Source organism: Pecten maximus, chromosome 18 (genome assembly GCF_902652985.1).
Source record: "Pecten maximus chromosome 18, xPecMax1.1, whole genome shotgun sequence".
NCBI classification, from domain to species: domain Eukaryota; kingdom Metazoa; phylum Mollusca; class Bivalvia; order Pectinida; family Pectinidae; genus Pecten; species Pecten maximus.
The window spans coordinates 14,516,098-14,541,203 of NC_047032.1; the positions used below are offsets into that span (position 1 = coordinate 14,516,098).

Genomic DNA, 25,106 nt, shown 5'->3' on the forward strand with positions numbered 1-25,106 from the left:
TCCAAACCAACAATTGATTCGGGATCACGATTTCCGTGAAGTTGTAGCCGACTGCAAATTAAAAAAAGAAAACAAGGTTCGAGAGAGGAAGGGAAATACACGCGTACGATATGAGTGGTAGAAATTTCATTACCTTGCGCGCTATAAAGTTCCACGTGTTCATTGGTATTCAATGTTTCTGGGGCTGATTCACGTGACATTGCTTAGCTTTACCCTTATGTACATTTACAATACCTTATTTCTGGAACATATGCTATTGACCTTAACAACTTAGTATGATATGTTTTACAGCCAAAGTTCGGACTCATATTTCAATGTTTAGCTTAGATTTGAGAGAAAAAAAAGTTTTGTTTTTAAACGCACTTTGTCTTCGCGTCTCAACAATTCAAATAAGAATTTGACGAAAATCTACAATTAAGTGATCCATTTAGAATTCATGAATTCATTCCAGCCAATTTAATGGTGCGGATACCTCGAGGTTCGTTTTAAGTACCAGAAGAACCAATTCTTTTTGTTTTATCCACGCGATGGTGGTGCTTTGATAAAAAGTAAACGTAACCCCTGAAGAATAACAATGACCAAATGTTTGAATTGTTTTTATTCTACACTTAAACGTAGATAACTACATTGTATATCCATTGCAATATGATCCCTTGACAAAATATGCCATTGTCAGTTTGATACAATACTGTAAATCACTTAGATTTCGCGAATGCTTTATTTTGCGCATTTTTCACTTCAGACATATTTGCGAATACATGATCTCGCGAACGCTGATCTAGAAATGACTTTTAATTCGCGAATGATGAACCATAAGCATAATGGACTCCGCAAGACTCCTATATCGGTATAATAATAATAATAATCGCGATGTATTTGGATTCGCGACTGACTCTCCTCGCGTATTAACGCGAAATAAATCTCATAATTTGATTTACAGTTGTCTGCACCCAGTAGTCACGGTCATATATATATATATGAATAAATATATTATCTGTATATCTCTTTTACTGAGGTTGTCGGTTAGAACTAATTCGCTGGTATTAGATTTCGCGCACATCCGGGTTGGCAATCTTCTGCAATAGAAATGCTAGTACGTCTAGACATTTGTTTATATGTACACATGTATATGGAATACATCAACGCGAATTATAATAAACAGTATACATATTTGCATTGTGTTAACATGTCTTTTCGCGCTATACCGTGACTGTGGCGAAATTAAATCGCAAAGGCTCGCCACTTTTGTCTTTCTTTACCCTCGCCAAAATACGGTTCATATTTTCAGACACTAACCACGTAATCTATTTGTTCTAACGTGTTGATTGTGTTTATATTATTTCGGAATTAGTTTATAAATAATATTAAACTGGATAAGTCTTGGTTGTAAATGTTCTTTATAAGGTATATCCTTATTCAAGTTTCCACTTCGTATCCAGCCATTTGCTCCAACAGTTCTTCAATATCTTTCTTTCCGAATCGCTTTGCCTCTTCCAATGGTGTATAACCCCATCTGCGAATTGTAATACAGTGTATTCATTTACAATTTTGTAAAGGAATGCTAAGCAATTTCCTATGTAACGAGTATTGAATACCATATTAACAAATATTTCCGTTGGTTTTGCTCCATATTTATAAAACAAAACAAAAACACAAAAACACAAAAGAAAAAAAATATATCTTGCATAACATTTTCACTATCGGAAGCATTAGTGGTAAATTAACTCATATTGAATCGTATCCTATTGTTTCGTTAAAAAAACATGGAAGATAACATATTTCGCAGAAACAGTGAGTTTTCTCATTTTTGGTTGTTGGTTGTGTTCATGTTATTATTTTGATTCAAAATTTGAAAGAATAATTCTTTCATTTTTCAGCACAATTTGTTAGATTGATAGAGAAATCCTAAGTATAAATATATAAAAATTTCCAAACCTTGAGAGATCATACACTTATAAATAGTTTGCCATCTCTTATTACGGTAAAATTAATTAATGGTTTTGGCCATCTCTCAATATGGTAAAATTGATAACTTGCTTTGGCTATCTTTTAATATGGTAAAATTGATAACTTGTTTTCGACATCTCTTAATACGGAAAATTGATAACTTTTTTGGCCATCTCTTAATATGGTAAAATTGATAACTTGTTTTGGACCTCCCTTTATATGGTAAAATTGATAACTTGTTTTGGACATCTCTTAATATGATAAAATTGATAACTTGTTTTGAACATCTCTTAATATGATAAAATTGATAACTTGTTTTGAACATCTCTTAATATGATAAAATTGATAACTTGTTTTGAACATCTCTTAATATGGTAAAATTGAATACTTGTTTTGGACATCTCTTAATATGGTAAAATTGAATACTTGTTTTGGACATCTCTTAATATGATATAATGGATAATTTGTTTTGGCCATCTCTTAATATGCTTTATATGATAAAATTGATAAATTCGTTTCTCTATTGTTTGTCTATTCATTAAACGATTTCAAATGATCGCTCATGTTGATCTATGAGCGATTGACCAAGGGTTAAATGTATAAATCTAGCATGAATTCATGTTTGGTCATACCACGTGATACAAATATTACGTCATCGTTTACTTTATTGACTGTGTTTATATGTGATTCTGCTACTTTTTATCATATCTTGTTGATAGATTACAATGTTATCTTATTTCACTGAGGTATTAGAAAAAAAGTATATTTACCATACTTGAACATTTCTGTATCATATATATGTAAATGTAAACTTTAGATTCTACTTTAGATTCTACCAACATATTTTATTCATGAATGTACAGGAACTAATATATAGCAATTAATTACATAGGAAATATTTATATTATACTATGTATTGATATTGATATGGATATAGAGGCTACAAGCCTGCGTCCATTATTTATGCTAATAAATTAATAGTATCCCCGTGTGTGAGGAAACCGGAGGAACCGGAGAAAACCCACGTGTTCGGCAGGTGTTCCAATTATTTTACACGTCCGAACCGAATTTTCACACAGTGGGTGGTTTATGCTAATTATATTAAATAAATGAGGTAGTGAAAAGTCAGTGCAATTTTCAATGTACATTGAACCGAACACACCTGTCTTTTAGACGAAAATCCACGTGACATTCCTCTAGGAGGAAGTTGACGACGTTCAGATGTCCCTCAGCGGCTGCCACATGTAAAGCCGTCCGCCCATCATAGTCCTGTTGGTTCATTTCAACACCCTGGAGAGCATACCTGTCAAAAGCAATAATCGTGCAGGCGAAATTTCTTTGTTTGGTACAACCGGATTTATCGCCCTTTGAAGAGTCCAAAAACCTTTCTGAGATGGAGTCTGCTTGAAGTAGCTAATGATTATATCTTTTGAACAACATGCGGGATGCAAGTTGCATTGTATCCCGACCAGTTGGGTATAGGTGTATTGGGAAAGGACACAGCCACAACTCGGCGTGTACGTGTAATCTCAGTTTCCTGAGAAAAAATCCACCCCGGATAAGGAATGAAGACCTACCTCAGGTTACATTGGGCAATACCCATTGAACGATCGTGACCCACTCAAAAACAAGGATTTGGCATAAGTCATGGAGCTTGTATATCTCCTCCAAACCTGTATTTTCGTTACAGACAAAGCAGGTTTCATCGCTTTCGTTCACTTTCAGCTTCTTCCTTGAACAAATTTCCTTCGGAAATAGGCACTCTATGCAATGCTTTATTTAATATGTATGGCGTGTATGAAGAATGGAAGACACTTTTCGCTATTGAGAACATATTTGAAGTTTTTGCCATAATGTTGCATTGACTTTGCTGATTTTTTTAAATGACCTTGAACTTCGTTCTCACCTCCGCATGGCCGTGACGTCTCCCTTGAAAGCCCCGAACAGGACTTTGACGACTTCCATGGCTTTGTTCTGGTATTTACTTCTTGACGTATGCCTTTGTCTTAGTGTCATTTCTTTTCCAATGTCAAAGTTATGGAAATGGAACTGTTCATTGAAGTTCTGATTGAGAAACAGTTTTGAGTGAACCATTAGAAATGCGTATCTTGTTGAATAATTAATAGATTTTTCTTATCTTATTATAGGAAGTATACTGTCAATGTCCCTATTTAAATTTTAACGTATTACTGAATTCCAACAGTGTTGAAATCAGGACAGGATATCAAAAAAACCAAAATACCTTAACATACCTAGAGAAAAATGTTGAAATATTCAAGGAAAGGTGCAAAAACATAGTTTGCCGATTTCGTTAGTTTGGTACATTGAAAAAATTAAATATATCAAAAGTAATACTATTTTGAGCTAACTGCAGAAAGGCATCTAGAAAAATACTAAACAACTTGGCACTTCCGCTGAGCATAAATTTCCGTTGTTTTCGTGGTTGATATGGAACCATGAATATTACTACAACGGATATTGATTTGAGAATTGTTACATTATTATTGAATGTGTTCACCACGAAAACTTGTACCCACGAAATAGTTTGAAAGCGCGAAACTAAAAAAGTACTAAGAAAGTAAACAAAAAGAATATTTCATGTTATACAGTACATCATCGACAGTGGATGAGTAAGATATTAAATGAGATAGATGATAACTTTTTAGATCATTAAACAAGATTCTCCTTCAACGTACAGTATTCTTTTTGAAACCACAGAAACTGTGTATACTGTATCCAGTATTTAAGTAAATACTTATGATAATAGTGATGCTAATGTAATAATGATGATAATGATAATAATGATGATAATGATAATAATGATGATAATGATAATAATGATGATAATGATAATAATGATAATAATGATGATGATGATAATAATGATAATAAATTTTATAATGGTGATAAAATGAGACAATGTTAACTCCCTTATCAAAGTCCGCTTTAAAACAATATTCGAATAATTCGAATAAGATTTGATAGACTTCACATTAGTTGCAATAAACTGTTCTCGCTGAAGAATTGAATGCTAAAGTTATTTTCTTTAGACTAGAAAAGACAAAGAAATAAATCTTGTGTGATATAACTTAATATTTACCTCACAGAATTCGATTCCTCTGCAACTGTTGCCCCACTGATCGAGTGGAGGAGACCACAAACACACTCCCATTACTTTGGGGACCACTAATATAATACACCCGGACACGCCTGACTTAGCCGGAAGTCCAACCTGTCGTATAGACAACACAATCTATTCTAACCCATTTCTATAGGACGAATCACAACGAAATTCCAAATAACCAGAATGTCAATTGGCTGCAATAGGTCTAAACAACATGGATTAGAAAAGTTAAATATACTATAATATATCATATAAAGACAATATCTTATGATGGTAACAATTTGCTAATTTACTTAAGCGTGATTTTGGGGTTGTCGAATTAACTGATTTGATAAGATAAGATCAATAGAAAAAAATCTGATAAAATTTCCCTGCGGATTTAAAAAAAAATACATGCAATTTTGATGGTGACTGAATAAAAAAAACAATAATGTACATCAATTATACCTGATATAAACTATGTAATCAATGTTGAGAGGCTAATATTTCGTGGTTGTTCAGGTGGGAACTAGTTCGTAGGTACTTAATTTTGCACAACACCTCCTTTTCACATTTCTGTTAAATCGGTAAATATATCTAGGTATGGGTGTGTTCAGGTTGATGACGCTGATCGAGATTGAAATTCACGGTTTATAGAGATGTGCTAGGTATTTATTTTCGCGATACCTATAATGACCGCGTTTGAACCAAAATTAAATCTTCGCGCGTATAACCGATTATACAATATTCCTCAAATGCATATAACGTCGGTGTGACAAAATGAAAGGAATAATCAAAGCGGTTCACAAGTTTTTATCCGGGGTTGTTGGGCATTTAGTGCAACCGGCCAATGTCTTTCGTAACTCCCTAGGGAGCATATAGCGATTTGGCGCTAACAACTTAAACGCAATATTTCTACCACTGCCCTACCACGTTCTAATATACAGCTGAGTAGAACACAATGGAGTAAAGTATCTTGTTCAAGAATACAACTCAGCGCCGGTGTCGGGACTCGAACTAGCGACCCTACGGTCAAATAGCCTTGCGTCCTATCACTAGACCACCGTGTCGGGACTCGAACTAGCGACCCTACGGTCAAATAGCCTTGCGTCCTATCACTAGACCACCGTGTCGGGACTCGAACTAGCGACCCTACGATCAAATAGCCTTGCGTCCTATCACTAGACCACCGTGTCTCCAAGGAAACTTAAATTAATATACATGAATATTTTTATACCATTATATAAAATGGTGACAAATGACGAGAATCGATGCGTACACGGGCATCTCAAAACCATCACAGAACACCGACATAACAACAAAACCATATTTCCAACTCAAAATTGATTTATCAATTTGAATTTTAAAAGAAAAACATGTTTTCATTGTTATCATAATTAAATGTGACTTAACCCTATCCATCATCCTTTTACCTTGAAGGCAAATTGGCCAGAGTAGTCATACATTCCACACGAAAACATGAGAGAAAGTGTGTCCTGAACTGTCTCTGACCTCAGTAGGTGATCGTCAGTGATGGGGCAGACCCCTCCGTTAGCCAAAGTGGCTGCAATGACTGCTCCAGATTCACAGTTGATGTCAATAGCACAGAGCTGTATGACAAAATGTCACTATAATTGATATTTTACCAGCGATATATACAAAAAAATGTGTTATTGAGTATGGTCGTTGCAAATAACTTACTGGCGACACTATCAGAATATAGCAACATTATTTACGATATAAAAAGACATCGTCATTGTTAGTGACAATATAAGAATATATCGTCATTGTTAGTGACAATATAAGAATTTATTGTCATCGTCATTGTTAGTGGTAATATAAGAATATATCGTCATTGTTAGTGACGATATAATAATGTATCGTCATTGTTAGTGACAATATAAGAATATATCGTCATTGTTAATTGTAATATCAGAATATATCGTCATTGTTAGTGGTAATATCAGAATATATCGTGATTGTTAGTGACAATATAATAATATATCGTCATTGTTAGTGGTAATATAATAATATATCGTCATTGTTAGTGACAATATAATAATATATCGTCATTGTTAGTGGTAATATAAGAATATATCGTCATTGTTAGTGACAATATAAGAATATATCGTCATTGTTAGTGACAATATAAGAATATATCGTCATTGTTAGTGGTAATATAATAATATATCGTCATTGTTAGTGGTAATATAATAATATATCGTCATTGTTAGTGGTAATATAAGAATATACCGTCATTGTTAGTGGTAATATCAGAATATATCGTCATTGTTAGTGGTAATATAATAATATATCGTCATTGTTAGTGGTAATATAAGAATATATCGTCATGGTTAGTGGTAATATAATAATATATCGTCATTGTTAGTGGTAATATAAGAATATATCGTCATTGTTAGTGGTAATATAAGAATATATCGTCATTGTTAGTGGTAATATAATAATATATCGTCATTGTTAGTGGTAATATAAGAATTTGTTGTCATTGTTAGTAGTAATATGAGATGTATCGTCATTGTTAGTGGTAATATCAGAATATATCGTCATTGTTAGTGACAATATAAGAATGTGTTGTCATTGTTAGTAGTATATAATAATATATCGTCATTGTTAGTGGTAATATCAGAATATATCGTCATTGTTAGTGACAATATAAGGATATATCGTGATTGTTAGTGGTAATATAAGAATATATCGTCATTGCTTATACTGTCACTAGTGGCGATATAAGGATATATCCCCGTTCTACGAATTTATTCTGTAGATGCAAAGTTACATCTAGGAGAAAATCGAATAATTTATTATGTGTGTTTTATTGGTATTACCTGAAAATAAAGGTCTAGGACCTCTTCTAGAATGGTTCCTTCTGGAAAACACTACAAGCAGAAAACCGTCCAGATCAAAATACGTAAGAGCATACTATATGTTATGTCCTTTGTTAGATATATCGATAGCTTTTCAGGAAATACGTATATTTGGTAGAAAATTGCAATTAAAAAATAATGAAATTTTTTAGCTGACATGTTACTTGATTCATTCTGAAGTGCTATGAAATTATTAAACACATATCTTTAAAACATGAGGGCAAAAACAGTTATCCGCAATAATGATTTGTTATCGTTGATGATTTAATTATCAAAGTTTTCACACTAGTTGTCTAAACAATCAATCAGGGTTAACAGAAATGTTGAATCATTGATATTTAAGGAGATTTTGAACGCGAGATTAAAACAAATCTCGTTCGTTATTCAACTGTTCATCCAATAGCAACATTACCTTATTGGCTTTCATGTAGTAGGCTATTGCAAAATTTTGGTCAGCATTATCTTTCTCGGAGAGAAAACTAGAAATTAGATAACAAATAAATAAAAGATACTATGATATAAGTAATAGCACAATAATGAAAGGAATTCTAATTCAGTATCAACAATTTTATTAATTGTAAAAGTAATATAGAGCGAATTCGTTGTTTTCGATAAGATAAAAAGTTGTCTGTATTCAGAGATCGCCTCCGGTAGATTGGAATTAAAATCCAGAAACAGAGGCTCGATTTGATGAATCTCACCTTGTTTATAAAAGCACATATTACAGAAGATTCGTTTGGCGTTGTTTATGTTTTAGTAAGCAATAATGTACCTAGGGGCGGTGCCCAGGAATGATCAGGCAACTGGCGGACGTTTTTATAGTTCCGTCACACTGAAAGCCACACCTTGACACTACAGCATGACATTCAACCCGTTCCCAATAAAATGACCGTGGATAGACTAGTGCTTACCGCACCTTCAGAGCTAAACGTAAAGCACGTGCCAAAGACAGCTAGGATACATAATTCATGACATTCCCCAAATGACTGAACGCCAAAAGAGAGGGAATATCAAGGGAGAAACTGGAAAGAAAAAAGTTGCTTATAGAACAATGAACACAAAGCAATCAGGGAAGAAATAGAAAGTAGAAAGACCAAAAATATTCATTGGTCGTACTGTCCCTTCAATGGACGGTACTGCAGAATGTCCTGGATCTTTAGAGTCTAATTTTAACTTCTTCACACGATGATCATGCAGATGAATTTCCAATGCCATTAATACAGGCCATCAAAAAAGCCATCTCGATCCTGCAAGGAGGGCACAACTAGTCGCCCCGTACGATAAAAATTTAGATTGAGTGGGTGTATATCCCGCTACTATACAGTTTCGAGAGATGGAAGATCACCAGTTACTTTATATCGCTTTGCTCTCATAGGAAACATATAGAATTTTAGCTATTTTAGATCAAATCTGTCTATCACTTCTCGTTATAAAGGAAGATGCGAATTCCCCTAAAAGCATTGATGATTGTATACGTTATAACAGATGCCACTTAGGAGTATATACAGCTTAGAGGTGTGGTGACAGAAAGAGGAAGTCTTCATATTGCGAATTTGTTTTTAAAATCGGTTACTACTGCTATACTTACGCGCCTAAATTTTTCCGCATGAATTCGCCACCAGCCAAATTCTGGAACTTATTTTTGACCTGGAAGTAGAGCATATATACTTAGTATGTATTTATGTATATATAGATATTAATGCAGAAGTTAGTTTACAATGATAATATACTGTAAATCATTTATATTTCGCGTTGGATTTATTTTCGCGTTGATAAGCAAGGAGAGTCAATCGCGAATTCAAATCGTTCGCGATTATAGTGTAAGAAAACAACATCTTTGGATGGCAATCCTACCTATCGGTAAGTGTTCCGATATATGGGTTTTGAAGAGCCCATGAGTCTAATAGTTCATCATTCGCAAATTCAAAGTCATTCCTAGATCAGCGTTCGCGAAATCATATATTTGCAGATATGTCTTAAAAGGTAAGTTCGCGAAATTAAGCATTCGCAAAATCTAAGTGGTTTACAGTAATTCGGACACTCTGCTCTTACGACAGGAAATTCACATCTTAAACCTACGAATTAACAACACCAGTGTACACTATAGATTGTGTTTACCTATGAGATTTATATCATTGAGACATACATGTAGATGACGATGGAATGTCATTTTGTGACTGGTTCCAGCTTGATCGGAGCCGGCTAAAGGGCGTTTTACAAGCCTATGAATCACTACACTATGAAATTGAACACAAGCAACTTGATCAATTGTGTGCATTATGGCTAACTATGGGGTTTGCTGTTGGCATGTAATAGCTGTTTGTTAATTTAAGCAAAACATGTGAAAATGCATGTTACATGGAGAATACAGTAAGCTCATGTAAATCACATAATATAATGTTGCACAAAAAAATGTCAAAAGCTCTTAATAGGTATTCATTTGACAGGATTTATGCGATTCATATGAGCTCATTATGCTCTCCTGAAACATGCATTTTTCGGACGTTTTACCGAAAGTTACAAATAGCTTAACATATGACAACGGCAAGGCCCGTGGTTATCCATGAAAAAAACGTGCACTAACAATTGATCAATGTTAAATTGCACCATAGTAGTATTTATATGCTCGTAAAATATCACTGGATTTAATATTTAGACGACCCTTCACACCTGTCCCTTTAATGTTTCATTTAAATGAAATAGTAGGTCGCAGGCATGATATCTTTCCCGGTCTATTACAATGATTAGGGCAAGTCACGTAGCTATCGTATTTAAGTATCGTTTTCAACGACAATGGCGTGTCATGGGCCGAGAACAATACTAAACGCCCTTTTCATCTGTTTCTCTTTAAGGACGGGAGGACCTTCCGGGTGTGTATCACTTGAAAAACAGATTTCCCTAAATTGACGTCAGTCTTTAGCATGGAAGATTTGTGGTAGGTTGGGGGCAGGAAAGAAAATATTGAACTTGAAAGTTTTTTTTAATTTTCTTTTTTGCCAATGCGTGCATGATAAAACTTACATTATAATAAGTACATGATTGTGTATGTACATACATCCATAAACAAATTGTACTAACTAGGGCTGTACATGAAATTTTTATTGAACTTATTTATTCTTTATACATACATAATTAAACCTCTGACGTTTGTCCATCTCGGGCTTCAGCAACGAACAGGCCAATATGGCGCCGGTGTTGATCATAGGATTATGAGGTTTTCCTGATGGACGAAAATCAATACTTCCAATAACTATGACATATATTGTTGAAAAAAGCAACACGTTCAATATATAACAAAATACTTGATAACGAAATTGATTTTTTGAGAGAAAATTACCATTGACGTCCAAGCGAATCTTGTTGAAGGAATGACCACTAGGTTCATAGCCAATGTACTCGTGAACCTTCTCTGATCCTCTATCATTAAGGATTGAGGCGTAGGTCAGCGTCTTACTGACCGACTGGATGGTAAACGGATCTTTAACATCGCCGATGGAATGCCTGCAGAGCGAGAAATAAAGTCCTGTTAAACAGAAGTTGAAGACTCCAAGGAGACAATACGCTCACTTAGCCGGAGTTTAGATTGGGATTCCCTACTGACTGCAATAGTATGACGTCGCGGAATATATACAATGACGTCATAATTAAATGATGAACTGTCAACAATTCAATCACGTCATGCCAACGCCTTCCATTGATGTAACGCCAATAATACATACACAAGAAGGCTACTAGGGTAAGAGAAATGTCACCGTATACACCCTTAAGGCGAGATGCCTCGTGTTTGGCAGTTTAGGAATATTTCCCGCGGGTTGAGATTCCCTTTTCTCTTACCCTGGACAGGAATATCGTCAGTTTTACCGGGGTGAGATTTTCTTATCTCACCCTAGGGAAAAGACAAGCTACCCGTGCTCTTTTCACGTTCTCAACAATTGCATATCGTCACGTCAACAATACCATGACCTCACGGCAACTGTACAACGACGCCACGTCGACAATTCAATCACGTCATGTCAACAGTTCTTTGTATTGCTTTAACGTCAATATTAGATACATAAGAGGGTAAACAGGGTAAGAGAAAAATAATAATTCATCCCTTTGGGGGTGAGACTGGGGATAAAACTTGTGTGGGGTTGGAAAACTAACAAAGGTCGATACTTACCGTTGCCCATCCACAGTACACACAGACACGCCCCAACTGTCGGGGTCAGCTCTGGCCAATATGGGAATATAAGTTGCTACCTGAAAAAAAAATCATTTAGGTCAATGCGATATTTATTTTCGCTAGATTTTATATTTGAAGGGAAGAAAAAAAAAGAGAAAAAACGGGAATGCAAAATGGGGAGGGGAGAAAGGAAGAGAAAAGAAAAGAAAAGAAAAGAAAAGGAGATTTAAAATTTGGTCTAATGTTTAGATATATATAAACAATATTGTCTAACTTCATGCTATTTATGTTATGGTGGCTATTCAACTTGACGGGCCATTGTCTAAACGTTTAAAACTATACAGACAATGAAATTGTACCAAGCAGATCTGCATTTCAATATTATATTTGATTAGATATACATGTATATAGTAACAAGTTTAGTAACGTATTAAGATGATAACCCAGGATTATTTATCTAGAAACTTAACACACTACTGACGTCAGGAAAGTCTTTTCTTTCCTGGATGACGACCTTAGCATACATCCTTAGTTTATGGGATGCTAAATATAACTTTCCGTGCGTCTATCCATTGTAATTTATATGTGTTTTATACACAAGGATAAGTTTGCCTTACGTCAATCAAGATAATGCTGTGACATTTCAAAGGTCATATTTTCTGTTTTCGTATTAGCTCATCTGGCCCGAAGGACAGGTGAGCTTATACCATGGCGCAGCGTCCGTCCGTCGTCCGTCCGTCGTCCGTCCATCGCCCGTCGTCTGTCAACATTTCCTTTAAAGCGTTACCAGTCCTGAACGCCTGGATAAGTTTTGATAAATATCATCTGGAGCATTATAAGGCTAAGGAAATCTTATATAACGTAGAATGTGGGCGGGGCCCAATAGGGGGAATTGTGATGAATACTTTATATAACTTCTAGTTATGATCGACTAAATGAATTTGGCCCGGAGCATTATTGGTCAAAATTCATTGTTGTATAATAAGAAATATTTGGTTCCCCTGGGGCCCAGAGAGGGGAATATTATGAATTCTTTAAAATCTTTCATCTTCATAAAGAACCTCAGGATTTAGTTCACATTTGGTTTGAACCATTTGTAATACATTGTATAACTTAAATTATAGTATTTTGGCATAATTACTGAAATACAAAGGTGAGTGACGCAGGCCTTGTGTCTCTTCTCTATCAGACATAATTCAGGTGAGTGCACGATAACATGAATTAGTGACAGTAGAGCAATCAAGGATGAAATAATGTGTTTTAAATCAGCTCCAATATTTCAATGAGACAGCTTTTGATGGCATATTTTCCTCAACACGTGTCGTATCTGTGTACCTGATATCATTAGCATGCTGCTTGCTCCTTTGAAGCGTAGTGTACATGTAAGTACAAAATAGGATTCCTACTCTTAATCTCGCCGAAATGTCAAAATTGAATGATTATTGCCGCAGATATTTTAAAAATTCGCCTCCCTAAATCTTTCAATCACAAAATATATCATTTGACACAAATATCCGCTATTTTTGTTGGAAAAAATACACATTATACGTATTATCCATTATCATTTCATTGACGACAGTGCATCAAGTATTTATGCAATATCGTCCATCTTTTCCTATACGCTGTATCCGTATATAATCATTTTGGGGACGAAACGTCCATTAACAGTTCGGCATTTGCACGCGCGGGATATTTTCAAATGTCTTGGCCGTTGGTCACATAGCGTTCCATCATAGAACATGGCTCTGTACATGTCACGCTAGCCACCGCCTTCGGCCCACGCCAGCCGAAGGGTTCATGGTTGTTATTTCAACTACTACCAAAAATACTAGTCTTACTGTATCTTATTGTATTTTCTAGTACTGTTTATATATCATGTGTTTGTATTTGCATTCTCTGTGTCTTGATAAAGGGGTGGATTGCCTCGAAAATTCAACATTTTTCCTGTCAACACTGTTAGAAATATTTCTTTGCCCCATATAACACTTCAAGTAATTCGTATCCTGCAGACAAACTTATGCAAGGATTCAGTGTTACCCGGATTATAACCGTTAATAATACCATATATATTATACCGCTTCTCTTTATCGGTTGAGCGTTAGACTAGTAAGCCAGAGGTCCCGGGTTCGATTCCTAACGGAGGCAGTGATTTAAATTTAATTAAGCATGCGCTCTGTTACATTGGCGCCCATGTAGGGACTCGGGAATGATACTCATTGTTGCTTGCGAAAGCATCGCTGTTACCCCTGGAAACTCGAGGACGAGTTCTTTCCTGGAGGGAGAGTATGTAACCCTGGTAAATACTAGCTCGGCTAGAGAGATTTTTCTTTAGCTCGATCGGTTCGCGTAAGACTATAAGTAAGCCAGATGTCCCGGGTTCGATCCCTAGCGGAGGCAGTGATTTAGATTTAATTAATCATGGAATCTGTTACATATATATACATTTATTTACATAATCTGCACCATATATCGAAGTCACGATCTACGGAACCCAGTCGTCTAGCCAGAAATACCCGAAGCTTATACCGCTGCGCCATATCGGCGTTCTTATATGTTTATATATTCAAATTTTCTCAGTCTCTTACAACCTTAATTCCCTTCGATTATACACAATTTGGATCTCTAACTACCAAATATAACATTTGACAATTGTCCGCTCCTTGTTTGTTTTTATTAAAAGCGGAATGTATTTTTTTATTCTCTCAGCCTCTCTTAACCTTAACTATCTCTGTTTATATATAACCTTTGATAAATTTCCACTTTTCTGTTATTACAAAAAGAACGTAGCAACTATGTTTTTAAGAAACAATCTTTTTTCAATGAAGAATAGATATTATTTAACATAACTTTCCAAATTAGGACAAAAACAAGCAATCACAGATTGGATGTTTTATGATGAATGGTCGAGATTTGGAATTACAAGTCAGGTTTGCTAAGCCTATGTAATATCGCTCCTCGAGGCTGGGCAGCGAGTATAAAAGACGGATTTTATGTTACCTGGGACAAACTGAACAGCCTCCTACCTTCCCATTTTTGTTCATCTTTGATCTCTCGTACAACTTATCAATCCGTTTCCGGAAGTCTTCAAATTCCGCAATAACGAGTTCATCTCGGAACGTCTTGCTGATTAAGACGATATTGGGGGCGATACACCTGATAATAAAAATGTGTCATTTATCAACAACAAAGCGTGGTTAGACTGAAAAAATATGAAAGTTCTAATGTACTACAATCATATGTCATATATGCCCTGCTGTGGTAATACTGTTATTGTTTATTTACTTGGTGTATAGTCCCTAAGAGCAATCAGGGTAAATGGTCTTGCCAAAGAACACAGCCACAATAGCAAAGACCGGTCTGTTTCTTAGCTTCTCGAGAAACACAAAACAACACGCGTAGGAAAAGTCGAACCACACACCTTGGGTCGCGAATCTTCACCTGAGGTTACGTTGCCGGTGTCATGAAAATGATGTCTCGCAATAGCTATGGTCACGGGAAGAGTATCAAAGAATTGATATAATCTTCCCTACCTTGCGGATGTGACAGAGCAGCTCTGCTGAGGGTTAGACAATCACGAATATCACCCCGAAGGTTGGGCTTTGTCACGTCCTCAAGGTAGGGGGTGATTATTTTTCTCAATTCATAGTCAGTATAATCAAACAATGTCTTGACAATACACCTGATATATGACATTTTCTAGACTTCCCCAGGGGTCATTTGGCCCAATTCAAGATGACATCGGTTTTGAATCATCTTATTATGTTAATGTGACGTCAAACATTACCCAACCACTCAAAGATGCTGAATTTGAGGATCTTTTGTGGTAATTGTTCTTCTGTATATAACCAAATTTAAAGAACGTGAACAGAATAGGGAATTACTTACTCTTTGAATGTCTTCTTGTTCATTCGTGAATCTTCCCTGTTTGATAGCAATGCCATACACATTGCCAACCGAGGGTCACTTTCACGTAGCCCCCTCTTCTCCAGTTCCTACATCAAGATATATCAACTACTGTAAATGTGCTTATTTAAATCGTAATCTTATCTTAATTCTTTTCGCACTAGAAGCATTACGCTAAATTATGATTGCACTAATTACAATTTCTGTATAAGATGATTTTGGCGCGCTTATTCAGCAATGCTCAAATCTTCTTAAATTAGGAAATGTGCTAAAATCTGAGTTCGCCAAATCAAGTACGTTTACAGTAAACACTGGAAATTGCAGAGTGAAATGATCCTTATACTGGTACGGTTAAAACTGTAGATTTATTCTATAAAACGGCATCACATTGGTATACTTGATTTCACAGGGCTTATAGTTCGCGGTTGTCACGGTTTGAACTAATTCGCGAGTACTACTTTTGCTTATCACACAATGAACATGAACATATGTTAAAATATTAATTTGTCTACATAGATTAAATCTGTACAAATACTAATTTTGTATCTGTTTATTCACTGTCGAAGAATGAAGTAAAATGATGTACCTGCGAATATTACAGTATGATATACAAAAAATAATGTAGACTACTATAGTGCTTTCTAAAGAGAGTAGTGTTTAAGCAAACGTTCAACAGGTATCAATTGTATAGAAATTTCGATTACTAAAAATCTTACCTTATGGTTTTGTTATTTGGCTTTAAATAATATTGTGAGTCATATACGTCTATTTGGATTTAAAAAATTGCTGTATCACATTCTAGTACCTTAATGAATTGCTCGGTGGACACCGTATTGTCATCGTTGGCCAAGAAGACGAAGAGTCTGTCTTCGAACTCTCCTTCATCAAGTTTGTTAGTCCCATTGCTAATACAGAAAAATAGCATACATTATTCAAATACTTATTTTATGTAGAACTTAATGAAAGCAATGAGACGTACATGTAATTTTTTCTGTTGTTTGTCGTATAAATTGTGTGCTGGTGGAAGAATAAAGTGTCTTTAGCCTGAAGAATCGGGGTTTTTCTAACATTAGAGGGACCACAACAGACCTGCCTCGAGAGGCATTACAATGTATATAGAGAACTCTGGGGGCGTCACTTTACCGTATTTAAATCTAACCCTTCATAATTTGCAACTTTGGATTTCAAACGCACGTCAAGTACATGTTCATAAAAAATGTAAAGTAGAACTTCTCTAACCCGAGCATGCACGGTACATGAACATTTTGTCGGTTTAGAGAGGGGTCGGTTAGGAAACGTGATCCATTCAGATCCGGGGATAATATTGATCTGATTACTTTCTTTTCCATCGTTGAAGCAGTGTTAATATTGTAGAAGTTATCAAATGAAGCCAAATCATGCAGAGTCTATAAAATTAAACTAATTCAATTACTTCTAATGATGATTTCAAACGCATGACATACATCATTTCATATTTTGTATTATGAACCCTATCGCTAAATGTGACGGCAAACCTCGGGGACTAAAATGCACCAACGGTGCTTCCTTCTGCAATCTCAAAGGATTTTAAAAAAGAAAGACACACAATAAACACATTTCGATACAAATTGAACGTTATACATACAGTACAACTGAAAAATAACTAAACTGTAGTACATGTATACCATTGATTTGCCCTTCTAGGACTGGTCAGTAACTTACGTATAATGGTCTTGCCATAAAACAAAACACGTGTTGCTACAGGCGAGAAACCACATTTAGTCAGCGGATATCAAATCAGTTTCAGTATTAGTCGATTAGTACGTTTTCATGATAAGACTGTGACCAATGTTAGTTTTTGGCAAGTAATTAGATATACTTGTTTATGCATTTTTCATAAATGTTAGATTTAGTTGAAGTATTTGAAAACTATATGTATGAAACCAATGCTAAATATATACCTTTCCAATACAATTTTCAACAAAAGATCTCAGTCCTACTTACAGTTCTTCGAAATCATCCATAGTTGACATGTTGTAGTTAAACAGTCTTTTTTGTACATTGTACTGTAAGTTTTACGTCAGCATTTCCTGTGCACAAGTCGAACACATCACTACACATCAACAACATTGACACTCATCTCTCTTAGCATGTGCCCGCTTTTGAAACTTGACACTTAAACACACTGATTATTACGTCATACTATGATAAGATCAACAGGATTTTTAATTTTTTTTTTAACCTAAATGGGTGTTGAGAGCCAAAAATAAATTAGCAGATAAATTTTGGTTTCATCGATGTCTCTCAAAGCTGACACCAAACAATATGGCTAACTTTCAGTATGATACGTTGGGTATGTTTATTACTTTTCACTGAATTTGCGGAAATATTTATCTTTGTTTACACTATTCAGAAATAACATACCCAACGCTAATTTCCTGTGCACGAAATTAATGTTGCCATTTATTGTCTAAAACTCTATCTTGAATTTAGATGCGATATTATTCCAACTTAATTTCATCATTGAAAAATGCAGAAAAAACGTCTTGATTGAACACTTAAAAATCAATCTAATTAAAATCAAGATGGTCATACCCACTACGTTACATTAACATCTAACAACATCCCATAAGGGGTCACGTTCTGATGACCTTTGAGATGTTTGTAGTTCACTTTCAGGGCGAATTGTCAATTGTCAAAACATTGCGTCACAGCATGCATCTGAAGCAAACCATTTCGTCACGCATGTATAGAGCTTTATGCTTTATAGGACGAAATGACTTGAAACAAATTGACAGATTATGCAAGCTATGCATTCTAGTCTTGGTAATTCGGACATATAAAATCCACTTCTGAGATTCTGGAAGTAGTCAATTGATTGGCTAATACAAAAGGTCACCCTGACGTGACCCCCTATGGGATGTTGTTAGATGTTCATGTACAAATGTAACGTAGTGGGAATGACCGACCATCTAGATTTTAATTAGATTGACTTAAAATAACAATTCTATTTAAACCAGAAACACGTTTAGTAATTGGTTTGACTATGTAATTACTATATAAAGATCTTATGCTTTCGTTGACTTTTTGATTCATTGGCTCATATTAACAAACACAAGTAAGCAAACTAGGTAGATTAAATGGCGCGAACCTAACACAAGCATGGTCATCCATATTTCATTCGAGGTACAACAATCAGGTATGTCGACATTTTAGAGATGAATTAGGGTAAAAACAAAACTATGACGTCAATGCCGTTGCCAAGACACGGTTTTTATCTTAATCAGAAACTTTTCATTCTTTGTAAGGCTATTTTCAACACCGGAAGTACGATTACGTTTCAGTTGAATGAGTGTCGTCTGCTATTAAACCCGCGTCGCATGACTTTATCTAGAGATAAAAGCTTTTCATTTTGTAGAGTTCTAAAGACCTAATTTGAATGGTATAATGCCATAATTTCAAGTGAGTTCATATCAGTAAAATTATCTATACAACAACCACTTGGACATATCGTACTGTTGTTTTCCTGAAAGTTGGGCGCAAGAACTCTAAGAAGCGACTAAATTTGGGATTTCATCTTGTAATTTGTTTCTAAACAACTACTGTCTCGCTTGACACTGTCTCAGTTTTAACTTTTAGACGAGAGCTCGCTCCCGTGCGGAAGACTTTGAGTACTCTCCGAAGCCTACAAAACCACTTCGTACTCCCTGCCCGGTGTTTATCATTAAAGTTGATGGTAATGACTGTATCTTCCCTTGTCTGTATAATACGGGTGTCCCACTACAGGTGTGGCATTTCAGTGTGATAACACTGTAAAAACGTCCGTCAATGGTCCGTTCATTCGGGGACACCGTCGTTTAATGTTGATAGGACGTACATGTAGTACGTGAGTATGCAAATACTATAAAATACGATAATGTGAACTTTTGATTCTAAAAACACTTTACACAGAGGGAAAGAGGTACAATAGCGTAATTTTCCCTTGCGTTCTTCCTCAGAGGTAAATATCATAAAAACATATCTAAAATGATACAACAATTACTTCAGAATTATTTTGTGCTCGGTTTGATTTAATTTCATTTTCATGTTTATAAAATTATTCGAATCATTTAGTTTCATAATACCTATGTTAATCAGTAATTAGTACGACTTATCGGATCTAAATTAGAGGGCCGCCTCATATCTAGAGATCCTGAAAATTGTAGTCAGATATTAAAATAAATAAATACATGCACAAAGGATTTAAGTCATATTTGAAAGATTGTAATCATTTCACGTACATATACCAATATTAGGGAACAATATTGAAAAAAAGGTAATCTCGTTGGAAATTTCAAATGATTGTTTATATTCGGCATCGCTTTTGACACTGACGTTTCTTCTTTGAACCTCTGGCCATGCATACAAGTATTTCTAAAACATAGCGTAATCTTTCCCCATGACTTCCATCACGCAACATTTTCTTTTGAACCAATGACCACGTTGAAATCCCAGTCACGTGTTATCAGTTGTTATGGCAACTGCTATGCGTTTTTTGGTTGGTCAATTTTCAACGCTTCCTCCTCAGGTCACGTGACTTTGATGAGACTAAATTTGCATGTATTTATCCTTTCCTAATTATATCCCTTTATTTGCCATTGATGTATTGGCTTACTTAGATCCGACTCTTCGCGTGTTGGATACAATCCTAGAACTTTGAGCAGAAATTGTATTCTTTGATGGTTGATTCACGCTGCTTTTTTCAGCTTTGTTTTGCTCTGCATGTTGGCAAATACCTTGTCTTTCGACCCGATTTTTTCATTTACCATGTTTTTAGATTTACTTGCTTCAGAAATTATCGGTATTTTATCTTTTCGTCCGTCTTCATTCGATTTTACGCCAGAATCCGGACTTTTATTTCCTTGCTGCGTATTAGAACTACTTGAGATCGTTTTCGTCAGCTGACCACGTAATGTGTTTTGGACGTCGCTGTCTTCGATTTCATTTCCATTTTTATCAGATTTGTCGTCTTGTGCCCTCTTAGATTGTATCTGTGTACCCTCTGTAGTAAAGGGTTGTGTTGTAGTGCTCCAAGACACCAAGGGACTGGTAAAGGTAGAAGGGAGCCAGGAAAACGTCGTGGAAGGGTAGAAAATGTCTTCCTCCTTCAAACCCTCAATCTAAAAGAGAAAGTTTGTTTTGTTTTTTTTTTAATTTCGAGAAGACACCAGAAGAATATTGAGTGCAGTGTATGTGAAATAAATAAAAAGCGAGATTTGAAACTCCGATTTGAACGGGAGAAAAAGAGCTTGTTGTAGATTAATGATGTCTATAAAAACTTTCTGTAACAAAGTATAATTATACAAAAGCGTATTTCTCCCGTGTGATTTTTAACTTCAGCATTTCGCGTAAATATACGCTTCCGTAAATTTAATTTAGTGTTAATTCAAACGTGGCATGTTAGTGACTCTCCTATAATAAGAAAGGCTGCAAGGTATAATATTGTTCGAAAGTTATTTTGCTTAAAGCTTTCTTTCGACTTTTACACAACATCATGGTGACCATGTATATAATTGTTGAGAGTAATGGTAATTGTTCAATTAAAAATCTTACCGGTTTAATTCGTATGTCCTTCATATTAAATCTCTCATTGTTTGTTTGTTCTATACCTGAAATCAGAAAAAAACACATTTTAATATATGTAGACTAATGAATAGAAAACTAAATATGAAAATACAAATAAATAGTAAGGCGTGACAATATATACCAGTAAACACCTTACCAGGGGTTACACTACACTAGGCTAGAAATAGAGCTTAGCATAGTGTACCCTTGGTTAGAAAAGATGACTAGTCCACAGCATCAATATATAATGACAAAATATACATCAGTGTCAACACAGGGATAAAATATACCACAGCGTCAATACACAAAGACAAAATATACCACAGCGACAACGCACAAGGACAAAATATACCAGTGTCAAAACACATCGTCAAAATATACACTATGTACCACAGTGTCAACTCACAAGGTCCAAATATACCACAATGTCAACACACATCGTCAAAATATGACACACTGTCAACTTACAAGGACCAAATATACCACAATGTCAACACACATCGTCAAAATATGACACACTGTCAACTCACAAGGACCAAATATACCACAGGGACAACATACATAGACAAAATATAGAACAGTGTCAAAACTCAAGAACAAAATATACCACAGCGTCAACACACTTGGACAAAATATACCACAGCGTCAACACTCAAGGACAAAATATACCACAGCGTCAACACACTTGGACAAAATATACCACAGCGTCAACACACTGGGACAAAATATACCACAGCGTCAACACACTGGGACAAAATATACCACAGCGTCAACACACTGGGACAAAATATACCACAGCCTCAACACACTGGGACAAAATATACCACAGCGTCAACACACTGGGACAAAATATACCACAGCGTCAACACCCAAGGACAAAACATACCACAGCGTCAACACAAGGACAAAATATACCACAGCGTCAACACTCAAGGACAAAATATACCACTGTGCCAACACACATCGACAAAATATACCACAGCGACAACACACAAGGACAAATTATACCAGTGTCAAAACACATCGTCAAAATATACACTATGTACCACAGTGTCAACTCACAAGGACCAAATATACCACAATGTCAAAACACATTGTCGAAATATGACACACTGTCAACACACAAGGACCAAATATACCACAGTTTCAACACACATCGTCAAAATATGACACACTGTCAACTCACAAGGACCAAATATACCACAGGGACAACACTCAAGGACAAAACATACCACAGCGTCAACACTCAAGGACAAAATATACCACAGCGTCAACACACTGGGACAAAATATACCACAGCGTCAACACTCAAGGACAAAATATACCACTGTATCAACACACATCGATAAAATATACCACAGCGACAACACAGAAGGACAAAACATACCACAGCGAAAACACAAGATGGAAAATATACCACTGTGTTAACACACAAGGACAAAATATACCACAGTGTCAACACACATCGACAAAATATACCACAGCGAAAACACAAGATGGAAAAATATACCACAGCGTCAACACACAACGACAAAATATACCACAGCGTCAACACACTTGGACAAAATATACCACAGCGTCAACACACTGGGACAAAATATACCACAGCGTCAACACACTGGGACAAAATATACCACAGCCTCAACACACTGGGACAAAATATACCACAGCCTCAACACACTGGGACAAAATATACCACAGCGTCAACACCCAAGGACAAAACATACCACGGCGTCAACACTCAAGGACAAAATATACCACAGTGTCAACACTCAAGGATAAAATATACCACAGCGTCAACACACTGGGACAAAATATACCACAGCGTCAACACTCAAGGACAAAATATATCACTGTGTCAACACACAAGGACAAAATATACCACAGTGTCAACACACAAGGACAAAATATACCACAGCGAAAACACAAGATGGAAAAATATACCACTGTGTTAACACACAAGGACAAAATATACCACAGTGTCAACACACATCGACAAAATATACCACAGCGAAAACACAAGATGGAAAAATATACCACAGCGTCAACACACAACGACAAAATATACCACAGCGTCAACACACAACGACAAAATATAACACAACGTCAACACACTGGGACAAAATATACCACAGCGTCAACACACTGGGACAAAATATACCACAGCGTCAACACACTGGGACAAAATATACCACAGCGTCAACACACTTGGACAAAATATACCACAGCGTCAACACACTGGGACAAAATATACCACAGCGTCAACACCCAAGGACAAAACATACCACAGCGTCAACACTCAAGGACAAAATATACCACAGCGTCAACACACTGGGACAAAATATACCACAGCGTCAACACTCAAGGACAAAATATACCACTGTGTCAACACACATCGACAAAATATACCACAGCGACAACACACAAGGACAAATTATACCAGTGTCAAAACACATCGTCAAAATATACACTATGTACCACAGTGTCAACTCACAAGGACCAAATATACCACAATGTCAAAACACATTGTCGAAATATGACACACTGTCAACACAAAAGGACAAAATATACCACAGTTTCAACACACAAGGACAAAATATACCACGGCGTCAACTCACAAGGACAAAATATACCACAGTGTCAACACTCAAGGATAAAATATACCACAGCGTCAACACACTGGGACAAAATATACCACAGCGTCAACACTCAAGGACAAAATATACCACTGTGTCAACACACAAGGACAAAATATACCACAGTGTCAACACACAAGGACAAAATATACCACAGCGAAAACACAAGATGGAAAAATATACCACTGTGTTAACACACAAGGACAAAATATACCACAGAGTCAACACACAAGGACTTAATATACCACAGTGAAAATACAAAAGGATAAAATATAATCTGGATCAACAGAAATTGTTGAGAAACTGTACATGATCCGATATTGTCAACACATATTCTGACGGTGTCCTATATCAATTTCATCCTAATTATATAAAAAAAAAATATATAAAACTCATTATGTTGTGATTTCGTAAACACGAACATGCTATCTTAGACTTACCTTTCATCACGTGTCTTCTTCTTACTAAAAATAGCACCAAACAAAGGGTTATTCCGGTAACCAACAGCAATATCACACGGTGAAAAAATACGTTCTGGAATTTACTTAAAGCTCCTCTTGGCATGTTGATATACTGATCATGAAGTAATTGATGTAGGTAAAATATATATAAGTTTTGGAACTTGATAATTATATATATATACTACATGTGTATGTGTAGCTATATGTAAAAGCGAAGCGTGTTCCTTATACGGGTGACCATGTTAGAGTAAATGGAATATATCACAGAGTAAGGTAACGGCATAGGAGATACATTTATAACAATATACCAGTATATCGATATATATCTATATATATATTTGCATAGACGTTGTAATGTATGTTAATGCATTTCACTTAAGGTGTGTCTTAAGCAATATGATAGATATCGATCTCAATCCCACT

At 35.6% G+C, this 25,106-nt stretch overlaps 2 protein-coding genes across 3 annotated transcripts; both read right to left on the reverse strand.

Annotated features, from left to right (window-relative positions):
* Nucleotides 1-583: 583 nt before the first annotated feature.
* Nucleotides 584-15,271, reverse strand: LOC117317143 (glutaminase kidney isoform, mitochondrial-like). 2 transcript variants are annotated; one of them, XM_033871940.1, is made up of 12 exons: nt 15,124-15,270; nt 12,098-12,177; nt 11,273-11,436; nt 11,064-11,155; nt 9,524-9,582; nt 8,348-8,414; nt 7,897-7,947; nt 6,484-6,660; nt 5,048-5,179; nt 3,854-4,011; nt 3,110-3,250; nt 584-1,513 (listed from the first exon to the last, which is right to left on the reverse strand). In XM_033871940.1, exons 1-12 carry the CDS (start codon nt 15,139-15,141, stop codon nt 1,417-1,419), a joined length of 1,236 nt encoding a protein of 411 aa, XP_033727831.1. In that variant the 5' UTR covers nt 15,142-15,270; the 3' UTR covers nt 584-1,416. The 2 variants fall into 2 exon arrangements, with proteins under 2 accessions (XP_033727831.1, XP_033727832.1); XM_033871941.1 differs by lacking the exon at nt 6,484-6,660 and having other exon boundaries at nt 15,124-15,271.
* A 4,625-nt stretch (nt 15,272-19,896) lies between these two features.
* LOC117317121 lies at nt 19,897-24,861 on the reverse strand. The gene is made up of 3 exons (XM_033871917.1): nt 24,663-24,861; nt 21,575-21,630; nt 19,897-21,141 (listed from the first exon to the last, which is right to left on the reverse strand). The coding sequence occupies exons 1-3, from the start codon at nt 24,784-24,786 to the stop codon at nt 20,710-20,712; spliced, it is 612 nt and encodes a 203-aa protein (XP_033727808.1). The 5' UTR covers nt 24,787-24,861; the 3' UTR covers nt 19,897-20,709.
* Between the last annotated feature and the right edge of the window lie 245 nt (nt 24,862-25,106).